General features: G+C 41.5%; 1 protein-coding gene across 1 annotated transcript in view; it reads right to left on the reverse strand.

Annotated features, from left to right (window-relative positions):
• Positions 1-499: 499 nt before the first annotated feature.
• The window catches only part of dlgap1a (discs, large homolog-associated protein 1a), a gene marked incomplete at both ends in the record, with an annotated part of 97,007 nt that continues 77,069 nt past the window's right edge, over positions 500-20,437 (reverse strand). The window contains 6 exons of the mRNA XM_079284501.1: positions 500-730; positions 4,360-4,512; positions 7,572-7,663; positions 8,757-8,889; positions 14,194-14,445; positions 15,089-15,134. Coding sequence (XP_079140627.1) covers positions 500-730; positions 4,360-4,512; positions 7,572-7,663; positions 8,757-8,889; positions 14,194-14,445; positions 15,089-15,134 — 907 coding nt within the window. The remainder of the gene's footprint in view (positions 731-4,359; positions 4,513-7,571; positions 7,664-8,756; positions 8,890-14,193; positions 14,446-15,088; positions 15,135-20,437) is intronic.

Consider the following 20,437-nt stretch of genomic DNA (forward strand, 5'->3'; position numbering starts at 1 on the left):
TCTTTATAAACTGGAAGATGTGTTTGTAACTGCATCTTTTAAAGGAGAGTGTGCAGATGAGAAGAGGTCCAGACTCAAATAAATGACATTTGAAATGTTAAATTAAGAAAGCTATCGACCAACATTTGACAGGCTTCTCCATATCCTTACTATTCATTGATATCTGATTATGAAGTAGAAAGAACAGCTGTGGAACATCAGCCAGGCTTGATTCTGCTTAAAACGTATACTATTCTAAAGAAAGGGATCTGATGATTATGAAAGAAGAACTGATGAAGTAATAAGGAGCGCCTTCTTAATATTGGAGATAGAGACACCGTTGTAAAAAGGGGATTCCGTGTATGTCGTCTGTGTGTTGATGAGTTATGACCTGGAAGAAAATCACTCCAAAAACTAAAGGTATTGGTACTTGGTTAGACCCCTACACCTTGGCATGGACGACCGTACATCTTTGTGTTGGTGTGCTGCATGTAACCCTGTGCGTGTCCCCCCCGTGTCCTCATAGCCTCGTCTGAGCCTCGGGGATGTAAATCTCGATGCTGTCGGCGCTCTCCGTGGCAGAGTTTTGCCGCACAGACGCCGCCCTCTTGGCGGCCATGAGGCGCCTCCTGGCCTCCTGCCGCTGTTTCTCCGAGCTCTCCAGCGAGCGGTCTCGGGCCAGAGGGGGGTGGTGGTGGTGGTGGGGGCCCTTGGGTGGCTTTTTTGGCACCGGAGGTGGGAGCCTCCTCTCCTGGTGGGGAGAGGAGGGAGGGAGAACATTTCAGGAAAAAGAGAAACGTGTGTGTGTGTGTATGTGTGCCTGTGATGCACAGTGTAACTGCCATCTTTAATGCATCTTTAGTGGCCTGTAAGCCTCTGCACTTCTACGTGTGTGTAAGTAAAGAAGAGATGAATTAGATGTTCCGTATCACCGTTTCATCCTCATCACTGTGTCAGTGCAGCTACTCTGGAATCTTAACTCATTCTCTGCACGCATTGGTTCTCACATTTGTTCTATTTCCGCTATAATATAAACTTTGCTGTAAAACTATCTGCATGGGGACGGCTGTAATTGTACCTCGTGGACCTTGTGTAGTCTTTGATATGCATGCTAGGTAGGTATTCTAGTATGATAATACATAAATATACTGCATTTTTTGCAAGATTATCCCGTGCAAAGGTGTCTTCCTGCATCTATTTGATGTTTTCATTAGCTGTACATGAAAGAAACACGGGACCAATTCCTCTACCAAGCAGAACACATTATTTCTTGTGTCTTTCTCCTGACACGAAAGTGTTGCTCAATTATTTTTCAGTAGCAAACTTGCCTTTTTACTGGTGCTTTAACACATTTGGTTTACTTTGCCTCCTAATTCCCTGTTGTTGTAGTTTGTGTTGGTGTTCGAGTGTTATGCACGTCTCTAATTTGATCCAAGAATCTGAGCCACACTCTCCCGTCCAACACACACAGCAAAACAGCCACACACGGTGAGGTGGCTGCAGGCAGCAGAGGGGAGGAAGGGCAGGAGGAAGCATGGGCAGATGAATGGAAAGGACAGACATGATGGATCTACGGAGGCCCAGAGGTGTAAAGGCCCCGTGGTGTTCTTGGCATTGCAGTTATGCTGATAGATGCGTGGCTGTTTGCGAGCGCCTTCACTGTCGACAAAAAAAAAAGCAGAAAGAAAGAAAAAGACAACAATGAGAGCGAATGAGGAAGCCGGCAGAGTCAGTATTCACAATGATGCAAAGCCACAACAGACACTGTTGAAAGAGAGCAACGGAGCAGGCAGAGGACAGCTGGAAGAGATCTACAGATACACTGAAAGATATAGAGAGGATCTGTATCAGCACAGAGACCACGGCACACAAGCACGGCAAGATGAACAGCAGGGCTTCCTTTTGCATTTGATAACAACAAGATGTTACTTGTTGCGGAGGAAACGGTGGAGTGAGAGTTGCAGAGAGGATGAGTCCTGTCAGTTTGTTGAGTTGGAATACAGAAAGTGTAGCTGAGTGTTATTTCAAATATCTCTACCCAGTTTCTCTTTAACACTGGGCATTACCCCTGCATGGAAGGCTTCCAGCCAGGAAGCTCAGGTGTGTCTACAATCTAATTATGAGCTAATAAAGAGCTTCAGGGTGAAAAGGATGAGTCTTGCAGATAAAACAACTGGAGCTTGTAAAGTGCACTGTGAGAGGGCTTATTAATATTCATATATATCTATACATATCTAAATGTAAAGGCCCCGACACACTATGACACTACACACTATGACACACTATAATAGCGCGTCAGATGCAACACATGTCAATGGTAATCAACCATTAACAATGAAAATGAAATAAATAAACGGGGGGAAGCAGAGACACGTCATCGCCTCGCATCATCGCAGGTTCTGCAAAATACAACAAAGATACAAGCTACATGAACTGAACAGTTTATGTCTTTGAGTGATTACAAGGTGGCACCAATCCGTGTGTGTTCTGTCATCTCAAGCTGTATTCTGATTGGGTGGTTTGTAGACGCGAGTTACAGCAGCAGTCTGATATTTGTGAAACTTGTAACATCGGCTGTTTTTGATCTCAAAAGCTCTAAATCAGAAGTAGTCGTAGTCGAACGACAAAAAGTTACGGACGACTAAAGATTTCCACACGGTCCCCTCAGGGTTGTTACCTTTGATCTAAAACTGGTAACATGTAAAACTGTCGGCTTCATCTGTCCGTCTACGTGCTGGTTTTTTGTCATTCAGACAGAGGTGTTTTTCACCTTAATATCCCTAACGGCTTCATTCAGACAGGAAGAGCCACAATGCTGGTGTGGGAGAGCGAGAGAGGAGCCAAAAATGGAGAGAGGTGAATTAAAATGGTATGATAAGGAGGATCAAGTGTTTCCAGTTCTCCAGCAGGCACTGAATAACTTTAAAGTAGATTTTCCTGTTGAAGCTTTAATTAATGACCATCGCGAGCTCACCCCTCTTCTCATAGTGAACCCACTGATACATTTTCCTGATGTAACATCATCTGAACGGAGATTCTGCTGCTCGCTTTATGATGTCCAACAGCAAACAAGCACTCAAAGCAATCATGTATCCTAAAAATGACGTTCCCTTACAATCAAACTGCATTCTCAATTACGTTTCGGGGGAATCATTTTATGGTCGCAGTTTTAAAATACTTGATTGACGTTGTGAATTTAAACCCAACGAAACAAAAGGTGAGGTTTGGGCAACACAACTACTTGGATAGGTTCTTTAAAACATCACGTTTAGCTTAAAGTAAGTGCATATGTCCCGACTGTGGCTCAGTGATGGAGCGGGTCGTTCTTCAATCAGAAGATCGGCGGGTCGATTCCCTGGCTCCGCTAGTCAGTGACGATGTGTCCTTGGGCAAGACACTTAATCCCAAATTGCAAATTGTGGGCTATGCCATCATTCTATGAATGGGTGAGAATGATGACATGTAGTGTTAAAGCTCTTTGAGTTGTTGGAAGACGAGAAAAGCGCGATACAAGTACAGTTCCTTTACCATTTAGTTTCAGCACACAAAAATAAGTCAACACGGGACAGTAGGCAGTAGGGGTGGGAATCGCCAGAGATCTCGCGATACGATATTATCGCGATACTTGGGTCACGATACGATATTATCGCGATACTTCGATATTATCGCGATACTTCGATATTATCGCGATACTTCGATATTATCATTTCATAGTATGGATTTCATGATATTGCCATATTCGGAGTATTGTGATAACATATATTGCGATTTATTACTTTTTTCAACTTCAAATTATGTCCCCAAAGGAAAACTGTGTCAACAACATGTTTTATCTGAGTTCTTTCTCTGATGTCTCCATCTTTGTTTCGACCAACTTCCTACCAATCACGCACGCAGACCCGGCACCTCTGCTAACCTCACCAGAAAACAACTCAGCACCATCTAGTGGACTGAAAAAGCAATTGATTTGATTTATTTTTTATTTTATTTGATTTATTTTTTAAATAGTTTATACAATAAAGTATCGATACTTGGCGTCCGTATATCGATATAATATCGCCACGTAAAATATCGCGATACTATGCTGTATCGATTTTCCCCCCCATCCCTAACGAACAGTGGTCTCCTGGGTGACAGCTTTGTGTTTGACCCATCAGTCCATCCCCGACCTCCTTCAGGAGAAAATACATTTTGCTCAAAGTATATTTGAATATAAGTGTATAGGGGCTTAAAATAAATATGTTGTTACAGTGGCTCAATAAACTAATGTTGAACAGGCAAACAGCAAAAGCACTAGCACCACACTAAATCCTCCATTCAGATGAAGGTGTTATCCCTGGTCAATCAGTCAGCACAGTGGACGCTTGTATGTGTGTGTACCTTTCGTTCTGGGGGATCCAGGGGTCTCCAGTTGTTGGCTCTGAGCTGGTGAAGCTCGTCAAACTTGAGGCTTATGTTCTCGATCGACAGCTGGAGCATATCCCAAAAACCAGCCAGGTCTGAGGCCACGGGACGAGGGTGGGCGTTGGGGTTCTATGACAGTGGGTAAGGTGGGGAAGAAGGTGGGGAAGAAGTAGTATCAAAGACTAAAGCCAAGGAAGCGAAAAAGGGATAAAAAATGTTTGACACATTAAGTCATCTTCAAGTTAATTTATAGAGAAGCCCAAAGTGCCCCATTATGTGTCCCGAAAAAGAATACAAAATATAAAAAAACATGAGTATATATTTTATGACTGGTCAGAGGTAAATTTGCGTAACCCCCTTGTATTTTAAAGGATGTAGTTCATATTGCTACTAATTATGAATCAAAACATTTATACAGCTGAAGAGGATTTAAATCGGGGACTGCCCATTGTTCAGACCCCATTATTACAAAACCCCAACAGTCCCAAAAATGTCCCATTGGACCCAAAGCCCATTTGTCCCATAACCCGTTATCCCAAAAACAAACGGCCGTGATGTGATCAGACCTTTCCATTATTTTTTCAAGCCATGACCCGCTCTACTCTGCCTCTGATTGGCTGGTACCCGTTGCCTCCATTTATTGGGTTGGTTCGTGTTTTTCATTATATCTTGAGGTATAAGACCCCAAAGGTATTGGTCCCAAAAGACCACACTCTCTTTGGGAATAGCACCAACTATTCTTCGAAACCTTGCTTGTTGATCAAAATTTGTTTCATTGGTATATAATAATATGTTTGTTCATTTTCGTCTATAACACTAACACTATATTCACAGTAGCACATAAATGTTACCATTGGTGGATTTGACACAGTGAGCATTTTTTCTTTAGTAACTGAAGATATGTTTCTCTGCCATCCAAAAGGATTTGGAAGGATTACCTCCAATTTTATTATCTTATTTTTATTATCTTATCTTACTTTACAAAAGTCATAAAATATATCCATCAAAATGTTATGATTTCATACTATTACATGTAGTATTTTTGGTCTTTTACCATGTCAGTGGTTTCCTGTAGTATTAACAGTCTCTTGGCACTCTTTGAAAGAACAAAAGTTGTTGTTATTATCACCAACAAATTTGACCTACAAAGTCTGATGATTTGTCCTCTGGGAAGCATGAATATCTCTACAAAATTTCATGACAATCAATGCAGCAGTTTTTGTGATATTTGACTCTGGATGACTGACCGACGTTAACCGACATCTCAAGACAAAACATATTTAGAGAGATTTAGTGTTCCGATGGAAGCCCTGAGAGGATAAAAGTAAAATATTGTTGAATCAGATGACATCCCCAGGACAATTTCATACTGTTACACATCCTTGCACATCCTTTCTATATTAAAATACACCTGCCACTTTTATAATATACTTGTTTTAACGTACTGTTTTTGAAATTTGGCACGCAAGCCAGTTTTTGGAAAATTGCAGTCTGATTGGGGTGTCGGCCGTACATTGTCTAATCTTCTCCAAATTTCTCATATGTCATAACATCCTGACCCTGAAGATATCTTTAGGACAATTTAGAATCATAGTAATAGCGCCACCTAGTGGCAACAAGAAGTTGTAGGTTGTGTACTTTGAATTTCTAGTGTCGTTTCTGCAATTTCCAGGCTCTGTACTCTAACTAACTCCTCCTAGGGAATTAATCAGATCAACTTAGAATTTGGTCAGAACAATCTAAAGAATCATGTGATTAAATCACGTGATTAAAAGTTACTCAAAGTTTGAGGCTTCATTTAATAACATGGACGTGGTGTGGCAGCCATTTTACATGGTCCACCATCATCCATCAAGCTGTTGTAACTCGACTGTACTTTGTCAAAACTGTCCCAAACTTGACCTGCTTGTTGACTGTCATGACTTTAGGACTTCTGCATGCCAATATTAACTCATAGTCATAGCGCCACCTACTGGCAACCACGGACGTCAGCAGGATTCTATATTTACAGCGGCCCAAACACTGAACTTATTGAAAGGGTTTTTGGGCACACCACCAGAAAGACTTCTCTGGTCTAAATATGTGCAAACTACGATGTATGGAGAGCAGAAATTGGATTAAAAAGGTTTCCAAATCGCACTTGTACGTGGAGTTTTCATTAATAGTAAATTGGCCGTAATGTAAAGTAATTTCATGCAACGTGAAGTTTGTATGATCGATTATTCTACATTGGCTCACCTTTTGGCTTAAATTTATTTCTTTATAAAAATATATTTTTTTTTCCACATGGAACTATACATTCTCCTATTTCTCCTCGACTCTTCCAGCTTTGAGTCACTCAGCATTGATTGTCAGAGCTACCTGCACAAACAAATGACCTGCATTTACTTTGACAGTCTGTTGTGTTGCTAACAATGAAGTGCATTAATACACATTCAGTTTTTTGTCAATTTTTACAAGCATACAGTTATGATTGTATTCGGAGGTACACTCAAAACATTCAAGGTTTATTAAGACCTGGCAAAATGACCTGGCAACGCCATTAGTCGACACAGAAAATACCGTTTAACTCGTGCACAGAAATGCATGGCCACATCAACCAGAGTCCTGCCAGTACACTCAACGTGTGTGAGTATTCGAGGGCCCGATCAATGCTGCTTGCACTTTAAATTTTAAATGATGTCTTAATTATTGCACTGTGTTCATTGTTTATTGTTATGCACCATTCACCAAGTAAAATTCCTTGTATGTGTAACGTACTTGCCAATAAACCGTTCTGATTCTGATTCTGATTATTAGACCAAATCGTCGAATAGTTGACCATCTAGGGTCACCCCTTGTTTTGAGTGCATAGAAAGAAAAAATAATCAGACGGAAAATCTATCACCAGATTTTTTTTTTCTCTCTTGCCTCTCAGGCGTCCCATAAATTTTATACCTGGAGGCTAAAAAAAGAAAAACAGAAACATAAGCAGGTCTCAGGTTATTGAGAACATAAAAAGGGAGTGACAAGAGAGAACGTGGAGGAGAAAGCAGGAACATGGACATCAAAAGTAATTCCAGAAACCAAGAACATGTGTTTTGTAAATCAAATCTTAGTTTTTGCAAAAGTCTATCACACAAAAAGTGAAAGGTGTAACTATGTAAATGACTGGCTGCATGTTCTCAGTGTGAGTGTCTTTGACTCACCAGATTCTCCTCACACAGCTCCCTGAACTGTTGGAACTTCTGGGACATCAGTAGCTGAGCACTTCCTACAGCACTCCTCATCTTCCCGAGGACTGCGAGCAAAGACAGAGTTTAGAACGAGACAAACCTACAGTACATCCATCTGTTCTCCAGAAAATGTACAATGGGCCGTTCTAAACGTGTTTTAGCTTTTTAATATGCTGATGAACTCAGGATTTCTTTGGTGCAATTATTTGTTTTTGACAACACCATTGGTAGGCAAGTGACATAAAAACTTGATTTCACATTTAGCCGTCTTTGAGCTTGGGAGCTTCTTCTAGTTTTACTGTTAGTTGCAGAATGTTGGAGATAGTGGCAGTAGAGATGTCTGTCTTCTCTCCCGTATTATGGAACTTAATGACAATTGGCTTGTGGTGCTCAAAGCGACAAAAAAATACATTTGAAAAACTCAAGATAATCCACAGACCTTGCCGTGATAAGTTTTGTTTTAGGAACTATTTTCTTTCTACCGAACCACACCCACCAACCGCATCCCCGCGCCGAAGGAAGTGTGCACCTACACAAGCTCACGTAGCAGCACTGAGCTAGCTTACATTACAGCTCAGCTGAGGAGGACGCCGTATTTGTTTGCATCTTGAGCTGTCACGAGCACAAGCCCATGTGTAGATGCACACTTCCTTCTGCACAGCGATACGGTTGGCTGGTGTAGTTTGGTGGAAAGAAAGTAGTCCCTAGATGAAACTAGAGAGAAGGCAGACATCTCTACGGCTGATGTCTCCAACACTCGGCAACGTAAACCAAAATGATCTAGATTGATAAATAGCTCTTCAGGTAAGATGAAACATATGTAGTTTGGTCACTTTAAGACTTCACAATTGTATTCAAAACTTTATAGTGGTCTCCACGCAAAAAATGATTGGGATCGGAAATCAAAAAAGACATTTTGATTAATTAAAGTGTTCAAACGCATGCATGCACTCTGTAACAACACATTTCTTCATATTATGGGGTCATAAGTAAAAAGGTTGGGAACCACTGCTCTATGCTCACTGCTTACTTTTTCATAATTCATTTACATTTGAATTAGTTTTTCTGTTTTAGGGCAAATGAAATGAGGCCTGTCCTATGTAGCAACGTACATCTTTGGACCCCTAGACTTGACGAACAACACACACTAAGACATACCATCTTCAGGCAGGTCATTGTCCCGCTGGTCGAGCGCCATCTGTCGACACCAGCCCTCCATGCGGTCGGTCTCGGCCTGCAGCAGCTTCAGAAACCAGTGTCCATCTCTGTGACACACTGACCGCTGAACCACCTGCCATTCAAGCATTTAGACCAGGGGTATTCAATTCAATTTCCAAAAGGTCCAGATTGAGAAAATCTCCTTGTGCAAAGGTCCGGAACATGACAACGTCTAACTTGCACTATTTAGTGCCATATACACACACACACACACACACACACACACACACACACACACACACACACACACACACACACACACACACACACACACACACACACACACACACACACACACACACACACACACACACACACACCTATATTCAAGGAGCCTAGTCGTAACAACGTCTCTGTGTCGTCAACAACTGTCAAATCAAATAAATAAAGTACACCAATTATATTTGAACAATTATTATTCTCAGTTTCAAATTTAACTGGATGGATTATAAATAATAGGGACTTTATCTGTGGTTATTAAACCACTTGTTGCTCTATTCCTCTACCATTTCAATTTCTGTGTGAATTTTCCCATGATTTCTAGTCGCTATGCTTTAACGAACTCCTCCTGGGGACTTTGTCAGATCCACTTCAAATTTGGTCAATACAATCTAAAGACCTTTGTGATTAAAAGTTACTCAAAGCTTTACGTTTGATGGAATGTGGCGTGGCGACCATTTTACGTGATTCGTCATTAAACAACAAGCTGATGTAAGTCCACTGGACTCAAATCTGTCCCAAACTTGCCATACTTGATAACAGTCCTGGCCTGAGTATCGCCACCTACTGGCAACATGAAGTCAGCGTTATGTGACAAACGGAATGACATTTACATGACGTGGTCTGCACTTGATATAGAGTGGTCTCACCGACGTCACGATCTCCTAAGATACGAGGTCTGTCCGCCATGTTGGAGTACATACAGATCCTACATGGCGGCGAGTAAACAAGGAAGTGCGGCGAAAATACCATACTTTGAATCACTGGATAGTGCATCAAAGGTTCGCTACCTGGCCAAATTGAAGGTTATTGGTAACTTGGATCCCTATACATGAGTGCAGATCGTTTCAGTGCCGATCCTACTTATCTTCCATCGGTAAACTACGCCAACATCTACACGTATCTCGTGAACACCCCCAGTCCTTACACAAAAGACGAGCTGGAGTGCTACAAAGGGCTCGACGCTTATAATCAGTTTGTCAGTGGATGGGTCCGAGACGTCAAAGCAACGGTCGTCGAGAATTCTCATCTCGTCATTGGAAGGGTAAATATATACAGATCTGGTCCGATATTTAGCAATATTCAATGTTTACTCAGTGCAAACAGACACGTGTGTTTGTTTACATTGTACATGCACGTCATTGTGTGCGTGTGCGTGTGTGACGATATATTATCAGGGGTGCGGATATCTAGAAAATGAATTTAAGATTCCCATGTTCTAGTGACTTACTTTTATAAATTATTTTACTTTTTTTTTTTTTTTTCAAAGCAAAAGCAGAGGCAGGACATTCCTTTATATCTCGAGAGATGCATGACAGCCATTTCTCGCGACGTCGCTTGGATAGCTCCTTCGTGTCATTTCCTTGATGTGCAGTGACCGCTGGCAAACGAAAGAATGATTTCTTGTCTCTATCAGCTCTGCTGCCACAACCAAAGACAGCACAAAAGTTCACCACCGATAGGTTATGCGACTCAGCCGTGCATGCCAGTGGCTTTGTGTGTACTCCAACATGGCCGACAGCTAAACTGTGACGTCACACGAGACCACTCTATAGAGCAACATAATATATGTTAGCACGTGATCTCTAGCGCCACATAGGGGATACAGGAACTGGTGGAATATTTGCACTACATCAGGGGTCTTCAACGTTTTTCAGGCCAAGGACCCCCAAACTGACTGAGAGATGGAGCAGGGACCCACGACTATATATATTGTATAAAAATTTTGTTTTATATTAAACTGGGCATAGTACCATGTATAAACATACCTCTTTATTGTGCATTCAATACTAATATGTTATAATAATATGTTATGATAATGCTATTCTAATAATACACAGGTTCATATATTCATGTTGTTATTTTAAACATGTGTAAGGCACAGTGAGTAGGGAGGCCGTGCCACTGACATTTATAAACACACCTTGTCAGCTGATGCCAATATCAACATTGTCTGTCAATTGCATGATAATCCTGCATACAAGCTGTACATTTTCAACATCAATCTGGAAACTAAAATGAGTGATGGTCTATTAGTGCCACTGCCATGCAATATACCCTTTATCTTTCATACAATACTGAACTATTCAAATCATGGACACATTCATGTTTAGAGAACAACTATTTTTTATTTTTCAATTGTCTAATGAACCAAATATTTCGCGAACCCCCTGCAGTACCTCCGCGGACCCCCTGTTGAAGACCTCTGCACTACATGATTTCCAACATCACGTACTCCACGCATTAAAAATACGTCTCACTTGTGGGCGCGCTGTCTGATGGTCGTAGATATTTATGGCCGCATCTGCCGGTGTCCCGCCAGTACCCCTGACGTGTGGGAAGATGCGAGGGCCCGTACATCGCTGCTCGCAGCTTTAATTAATATTATATCAGGTGTTCAATTTAGAGACCTGGCTTTAGGATTGTAGATTCTACAATTTTTCATCAGATTGAGTCATTTTCTCATGCTTGTCGATGAGGCAAATACATGATATTTTCCTCATTTCCACGAGGGACATTGCTGCTGTATTATGGAGCTCTGCAGTGTTTGAGGTAATGTATCGAAATCAAAGTTGATGCTGATCATTGACATTTCCAAGTCGGTGAAAAAAAGAATCCCCCTATAAGTACACAGTAAAATATAAAATTTTTGTGAGATTGTTTTGTCACAAAAACTATTGAAGAACAAATGTAACACTAAAAGGAAATGTAATACTATTCTATTTCATTGTATATACTGTGTATTTTTGTTATTTTCTTTTCTTATATTCTTATATTTAATATGTTCTTCTCTGTTATTTCATTGTATATATTGTGCATTTTTCATACTTAATATTGTTACTCTGTTACTTCGTTTACTGAAGTATATCTTTGCTACTGTAACATACAAATTTCCCCCTGGGGATGAATAAAGTATGAATCTATCTGTCATCTATCTAAAGAGTTAAAATCCGCACATTAATTCATATTTGGTAGTTATGATCAGGACGGAGGTTGGTAAAAGATTTAACTCTTAAACAACAATAATAATATACAGTATTTTTATGTATCTTCGTGATTTCTTGTGACTCAGTGTCTACGATACAAGAAAACAAATATTGATTTATATTTCTAAATTATAAATGGCAATTATATCAGCAATGTGTTCAATTCAGAACACATCTTGATATACCTCTTGATATACAAATCATTGAATCAATATGTCTTTTAAAAAACTTCCATTCATGTTTTTTGTTATTGCTGTGATCATGAAATCAAAAGAAGCAATTATATGGCAGGATGGCCTGCTTTTGCCACCCGTAGGCTCTGTCATTGGTACACCTTTATTTATAAGGCAATCCGTGGTCTGCTATCAAGCTACCTGTGTCTTGATCATGCGGGAAAGTGTCGGACAATACTCTTTGCGTTCTCAGGACTTCTTTATGCTCACTGTCCTAAATGCCAGAACGGAAAAGGGAAACAGGTCTTTTGTGTACTCTGCTCTCTCATCCTGGAATATGTTGCAGAATGACTTAAAACTCAAAGAACTGATACCACTCACTGCTTTTAATCTAAAATGAAAGAAATAGAGGCACGTTCCCAAAAATGTCAATGTTTGTCACAAATTCCCCTTCATATTAGTTTATTTTCATCCTGACTGCTTATTTGACTAACTCTCCTGTCATTTCAGATCCTACCACGCACACCTGATCATCTCTCATTCCCCTCACCTGGTCCTCCTCATCCATCTCACCTGCAGCCCATTCCCTCATTAGCCCTCACTATTTAGGTCCCTTCACTTGCACTCTGCCAGATTGTCTTGTGCGTCTCTGCCAAGCTGTCCAGTGTTATATATCGTACTATTCTGATCGGCCTGTTCCGACCCTGTCTGCCTGTTTTCTCGACCTTGGATTTGTTTGCCTGTTTGGACTGACCTCCCCGTGTTGACCCTGCCTTTACCAAGTAAAGAAACCTATACCTGAATCTTGTCTCAGAGTTGTGCTTTTGGGTTCTAGTATCTGTAATCTTTACAATGTTTTTTTAAATTAACCCGGTTACGTCACTGTCTCTTAACTTTTAGTTTATTTTAACTTGTCTTGTTCGGTGTCTTCTGTCTGTAACTGTGTTTCTTATGTTGCTGCCTGTCTTGGCAGGTCTCCCTTGAAAAAGAGATTTTTAATCTCAATGGGACTTGCCTGGTTAAATAAAAAATATATATTCTTGTCATCAAATTCAATGTTGGTGATGAAAACATGGAAACAATTGGACCATGCCCATGCAGCTAAGAAGTGGTACTCAACTGTCAGCTGCTGTCTAACAAGCTCGTGCAAATGCAAATAGAGGCACACTCACAACAGAAGCAATTAATGAGCATGAAGAGTGAAATTTGTCTGAAAGTCAGGCTGGTCCCAGCATTTAAAGCTATACCTACTGTATGTAAAACAATGCACTGCAATTCGTAGGTATCCCACGAAATCATTTCGTATGTTATCCACGTTATCATGAATGAGGCTGATGGGTCCAATAAACACCGATCTTTCAGCAAGGAGACCGATGTTTGCTCCTCGTGTGAAAGGAGAAGTCAATGTTGATTTACTTGTCACGGCACTTCCGTGGCTATTTTAACCCAAACGACGATCTTTTTCGAAAGCTAAATAAGTATATTTGTTGCCTTAACCTCACAACATAGTTCACAATCTTTTCATAAACCTAGCCAAGTAGCATTAGTTTCCCGTGAAGATGAAAGTTTATTTTGAAAAGACCGCAGGTATGTAAAAAGCCGAAATTGAAGCTCCTTGCTGGCTTTCGGCAGAAAACATAAGAAAAATAGTAACTTTTCGTAAGATATCATACGAACTCTTGAGGTATATGGATATGTTGATAGATCTGGTGTGAATAACTGAGTATAGAGAAGAAATGATACAAAAATGATTTACGTCTCATATCAAGATAAATTCCAGATGTCTGGAGAGATATGGAGATGGATGAATAGACTTAGTTAAATTATTAAAATTGCTTAACCTTATACCAACATTTAATCATGAGTAAATTTGTAAATAAAATGTCCAGGCACTTCTTTTGTAATTGATCCACATATTGATGGTTTTCCCATTTTCTTTGGGTTATCACTGAACACGGTCCCACATACCTCCAGAATAGCAGAGCTGTTGAAGTTGACATCCAGCGAGTCATCCGTTACACTGTCTATCCATGGGTCTGGAGGGGGGAGAATGGACGGGTCAAAGCCCACATCATCATAGTCATCGGAGGCACAGGCGTGGTAGTGGTTCCCTGAGCCCTGGATGCTGACGGTAGAGGTGGCAGCATCGCGGGAGTATTGTCGAGAGAGGGCACCAGATGACAGGACTTCCATGTCGGTGTCTGACGAGTCTAGAGGGGTGTCCAGCAGGTCCGGCATGTCCATATCTGCCTGAATGGAATAATGCATACATCTCAATGAGTTGTTAGAGTGGTAACAGTCTGTTAAGTCTTTGTCTGACCACTCACTTCCTAATTATATTCAGTCTAATTGGCCCGAGTAGAACTTGATTGTAGTGCTGCAGCATTTTGGATAGGGTTGAATAACTCTGGGTCTATTTTTCCAGCTGTTCTTTGAACAAGTGTCTTTTCTCTTTAAAAAAAAAGTTTTTACGCACATCCCATGCTGATACAGATTAATTTCAGATAGATTCCCAATTTTGGTCCCTTACTGCCCGTAGCTTCATAACCACAGTCTGAATGCTTTGCAAAGAAAATGTGCCCATCACTGGGTTCAGTGGACAAGTGCTGTTTTAAGGCTCTTCACGAGAATTGGAAATACCGAATGTATGCTTAGAAAGAAAATGTAATTTGTGTTCATGTATCTACTATCATGGACTGAAATGAAACACCCTCATCCTTCAAACACTAAATGATCTGAGAGGACCCACAGAGTTGTTAACTCTGTCTAACTATAGCCATTTTTGTAACTAATAAACAGACAGTGGACAGACACAAAAAACACAAGTGCTGTGGAGGAGGTATTGATTTGAGTTTGGTAACTCGATAACAAAACAGCAGTGGTGGAAGCTTACCTGTACAGCTGCTGTCACACTGTTGGAACGCTGGAACCGACGATACCTGAAGACAAGAGAGAGACAGAAAACACTTAACACCAAGATTTTTTTTATGTCTGCTCTGAGGGATCAATTTCATGATTCAAGTGGTGTTGATGAAATAAGGCTTCCATTTTTAAAAAATTGGTTACGGGTCCCAATTGACCCTTCGCTAAGCCTCGCGCCTGCTGCTACTCCATCAAACTGCCAGAGTTACCATGGAGCCCACAATGTCACTATCTGCACTCCCTGAAGAAATATTGTCAAATTCTTGAAAAAAATTGTAGAAAAGTTATTTCAGAGAGAAGCAGACAGAAGGGTCTACAATATGTGTTTGAAGGATATATCCAGGATGTCTACGTGATTCAGCAGTGAAGACATGTTAAAAAGATAAAGACAGAAGCTAAAGCTACATGTCAGTGTAAAAGTGAACCACCACATCACCTGGAGATCCAGACAGACAACAATGAAATGAAAGAACAGCTGTTCCTCTTTATTCACTGTTACAATCATTAAAAAGCAGAAGCAGCATGTAGACATTCAGAGTATACCTTCAGTGGCTAACGTAGCATAAAAATGCTTACGCTAGTTACAAAGTGTTCAACCAATCAGATCTTTAGTTTGACATGTTGGGCGTATTCTTTGACTATCAGAGCCTGCGCGCCGGCCTATAATGACGTCAGCATTACATGCCGCTCAGTGTCCATGTGTGCAGCTTTTCCGCGAGGTGCAGAGTGTGCTGTGATTGGTCAGTGGGCGAGCACGTGACTATCGTGAAACAAAACTTAATAGCCAGCAGAGGCTCATGGGTAGTGAATCGCATCACGTGATGCAGCTCAGCCAATCAAATATGGGCATTCTGACTGAGTGAGATGCACCATGACACAGGGGGCTGAGACGAGGAAAGACGTTGCAGAGCAGTACATTCAACGTTCAAGTTGTGAAATTAAAGTCCTATGATAATCTCTTTGGGTCGCGGCTTGTCATTAAGGAATGACTGTGAACCCCACAGCCAGACCAGCTGAGAACGTTGTATTTTCCTGAATTTAGGCGTTTGCATTTTCTAAATGCTCGAGCATTATTCAAACGACTCGTACTGAACGGTTTAATACGAAGACTTACATAGTTACAGCCTTAAAAATGAATAGCTGTGGCGCCATCATGTGGTTATAAGGTGGTATTTCAGCTGCAGGACCGCAGTGAAGGCCCAGGTATAAAATGCACGGCCCGCCACTACTATCACAAAACGGTTAACCATGACGAGCTCCAAATCCACGAAACCAACCTGAAGATGAAGAACATCTGAGATCATTGATGAGTCTATGGAGCAGAGTCGGATAGTTGTCGGACCCTGGTCAAAGCCACTGCACCTCTATAATTAGCCAGTCTGCTTAGTGAAGGGTCAATTCACGGATCCTAAACTAATCGTTTTAAAACTTAAACAATCTCCGTCCACACGACATTTCAGCATCGTTTTCTAAATGATCTCTGTTCAGATTAAAACGAATATCACGTGACTTCACGTACACTGGGCATGATGGTGACGGTGTAAACAGGAAGTAGAATGGTTGGTAAGTTAAAAACATACGACAGAGTAATAAAGTAGTCTTCAATAATGAAAGGTCGTGTTTGATACTTAAGATCTTCTCTAAAATCTTTCTCTATAAACTCAAACAGATTTATTTTTCAGACTTAGTTACAGCGCTGCAGGTCTTCATCTCTCTCTCTCTCTCTAGCACATCAAATTTACTTTAAAATCAACACTTACACAAAGGTTTACTAGATTATTTTAACTGCCGTTTTTTGGAGTGTTGTGTGACAGAAACGTTGACTGTACCTGCTGTTGTGATTGTATCTTGGAATAGTTAGCATAAATCGAATTACAAGAACCGTAGCTTTCTAATGAGATGTCGCATTAGTACCTATCTTTACAGAGCAGTTGTGTACATGACACATATGTACACTAAACACTCTGACAGACTCCGTCAGAGTGTTAACAGGTTTTAAGTACAACATGAGGTATGTTGATACTCTCATCCTTTGATCAATATTTAAAGAAAGAAACAGCCAGTGAGCTAGCTTCTACTGTTTCAACTGAACTGAACTACTCGGTAACAATAATGTTTACCATTACTGTGAAATGGTCTACAACTTTACATTGTTTTTAAAAAGATGAGAATATCTCCATTGTCTGGGGAGAGGGTAGACCTTTCTGTGGTGATATTACCATTGGGCCTGTCTAGCTTCACTCTGATACTTCTGTCAGCACCTGCCCCAGGTGTGTGTCTGTGACTCTCACAGAGGGGGCGTGTCTGCAGCATCGGACTATGAATTACTTGAAAAGGAAAAGCAGCAGTAAAGATTTATGACACACTATGATGATTACACTGTAAAAAAGAAAAGAAAAAAATACTCAATTGATCCGCGGTTCACAAGTGATCCGAACCGTGAGGGGTGATCCGAACCGTGAGGGGTGATCCGAACCGTGAGGGGTGATCCGAACCGTGAGGGGTGATCCGAACCGATCGCGGATCGATCCGTGATCCGTTACACCACTTGTGTAAATGTAGCAAAACGGAGTAGTGTGGTCATGGCCTCAGGCTTTGACAAAAAATAACATGGAAATAAATAACGGTTATTTTTAATTATTTTTTGCACAGTCGACAATCTTTGAAAGGGAACTGAATACTGTCACTGAAATTAGCAATAAAATGTCAAGAATTGTCTATTTTTGTTCTATATTTTCATAAATACAAAAAGCTATAGTTTTTGTATATATAATATAACTAGTGCTGGGCAACGATTAAAATATTTAATCGCGATTAATCGCATTGTTATGGCAAAGTTCAATAACTGGCGCCACGGGGGGCGACCGTGGCGCACTGGGTTAAGAGGTCGTCTGGGAACCGGAAGGTCAACGGTTCGATCCCCGACTGGGACTTGTCACATGTTGAAGTGTACCTGAGCAATACACTGAACCCCCGGCTCCCTGGGCGCCTGTCATTGGCAGCCCACTGCTCCCTATATACAGGGATGGGTCAAATGCAGAGAAAAATTTCCCCCTTAAAGGCATAAAGATAGTATAAATTCTATTTTCTATTCTATAATGAATTCAAAAGTAGTGTATTGCGCACTTTTATTTTAAAAGTACTGCTATATGAACAAAAGGGCAATAACATTTGGTTCACGAGATGCAGGTAGCATGTTTCATACTTAATGTGAATATAATTCATACTTTGTTGGCATCTTATTCTGAAAACCGGATGTTCGTCTGAAGAAACCGGATGTTGTCTCACGTTACTGTTTCCGCTAACTTTCAAAGTCCTTCGCTCGCTTCCGATCTGTGCCGTTTAAATGAGTTTACGGTGAATTTCAGCATATAGGTGCACTAACATGTAAGTGTCTGCTGAGTTGACCACGGAGATCGGAGTGTCTGCTGACTTTACCGCAGCGATGTCCAGTAGTCTCCAGGGAGAGCAGCGGAAGTCGCCTTTTCTCTACGGCAACCCTGAAGGGACATCATATCTCTAATACAAAACGATAAACATGAGACAGTCTGACTATAGCATGTTTGCTGACTTTTATCCCACTGTTCTTGTCATCCTCTTGTTGTTATGTATGTATTGTCTCTTGTCTTTCAATTTAAAAAAACAAATTATAATAAATTTTAAAAATGCGTGAACGCGCCATAAAATCGGTGTTAATTAATGAAGCGTTAACGCGAAATTAACACGTTAACTTGCCCAGCACTAAATGTAACTATATAAAACTTTATCAGCCATGATATCAAATAGCTTTTGCGGCTCCAGACAAATTATATTTGGTGGAAAAAAGGGCAAAATGGCTCTTTGGATAGTAAAGGTTGCCGACCCCTGCCCTAAACGGACATGTAAATTGGGGCATCTTCTGGTGACAGACCTGAATAGACAGGGGTCTGATGAAATCGGTGAAACTGGTCCTCAGCAACAGTTATTTGAGTTTATCGCAGAGGCTAACCTTGGCAGATGAGTCTGTGGATGTTTGTGACCAGAGAGAGAGACGTAATTAAACGACAGCCGGATATGACTCAGCTAGACTCAGCTAGTCTGAGGAAAAATACACCTCATGGCGCATAACATCAATAACTGAACACATCATCTAATCAGGTTGCGTACCAAAAACTTGTGACTAACTAAAAAAGCTTAAATATAAGCCAGTGATCTGTTACACGAGGAGCTCACGAGTGCAAAAATCTGCAGTATATGCAAGAACATATGCTTGTACTGTGGCTACCACAACAGTCTTTACTCAGAGTAAGCCTATGTTATTATCGCCAATAGAAACACTGGACAAAACTGCCAACAACAAAGCAGATGTTTCAGGATTTAGAGGCCTTCAACCTACAATCTTTCCAATGGTCTCTGGTTGCCAAAAGGAGTTTGATTGTCGAATCTATGAGAAAATTACCCATTTGTCAGGATCCCTGTCTGACCCATTGTGTGTTAACCTCTGTTTCCCCCCAATCTCCTCTCCTCGTGTGTCTGTCGTTCCCGTTTGTTTTGTTATGCCATGTGCTTGGTGTTGTTTTCTCGGGCCTGCCTCCAGACACCTCCCATTGCCACTGCCCTGATGGATGCACAGCTGCGGACAATCTGGCTCGTCACCCGGCGGCATATCAACCCTGGTCTTGCAGGCCTGGGTTGTCAGTCCGTATTGTCTTCTGCCTCGGTAGCCTCCGTTCCGTGGGTTGAACCCCGTTGTATCTTCCTGATCTAATCTCTCTCCTCTCTGCTACGGGTGTAGAGTACTGGTCGATCTGTGTACTCTCCGGTGTCGAGCCACGGGACATCACACCGTCGATCTGCCAACCCTCCGGTGTCGAGCCACGGGACATCACACCGTCGATCTGCCAACCCTCCGGTGTCCAGTCACGGGACATCACACCGTCGAGCTACTAGCCCTCCGGTGTCGAGCCACGGGACTCACACCGTCAATCCACCTGCCCTCCAGTGTCGGACCACGGGCTCCACACCTTTACACACCTTCAAAATAGAATCTGTTACATCGGACTCTGTCTCCTGTGGTCTTGCGTTTGGGTCCTACCCGTGAACTCCCGCGACAGAACGGACTGACCAGAAGATGGATTCAACGACCACAGGAGCAGCTACGCTGGCCGGACATAGCACGCTGCTGGAGGCACACCAGCAGATGCTCAAGGAGATGCATCAAGCACAGCCATCCATCACAGCTGAGGTCTCTCAGATAGGTCTCATCGTGCAGGAACTGGCTCGGACAGTCCAGCCTCAGCCGGCTCCAGCACCGGACCCCGCACCTGCACTCCCCTCTCCA

Source organism: Melanostigma gelatinosum, assembly GCF_949748355.1.
Source record: "Melanostigma gelatinosum genome assembly, chromosome: 15".
Lineage (NCBI taxonomy): Eukaryota > Metazoa > Chordata > Actinopteri > Perciformes > Zoarcidae > Melanostigma > Melanostigma gelatinosum.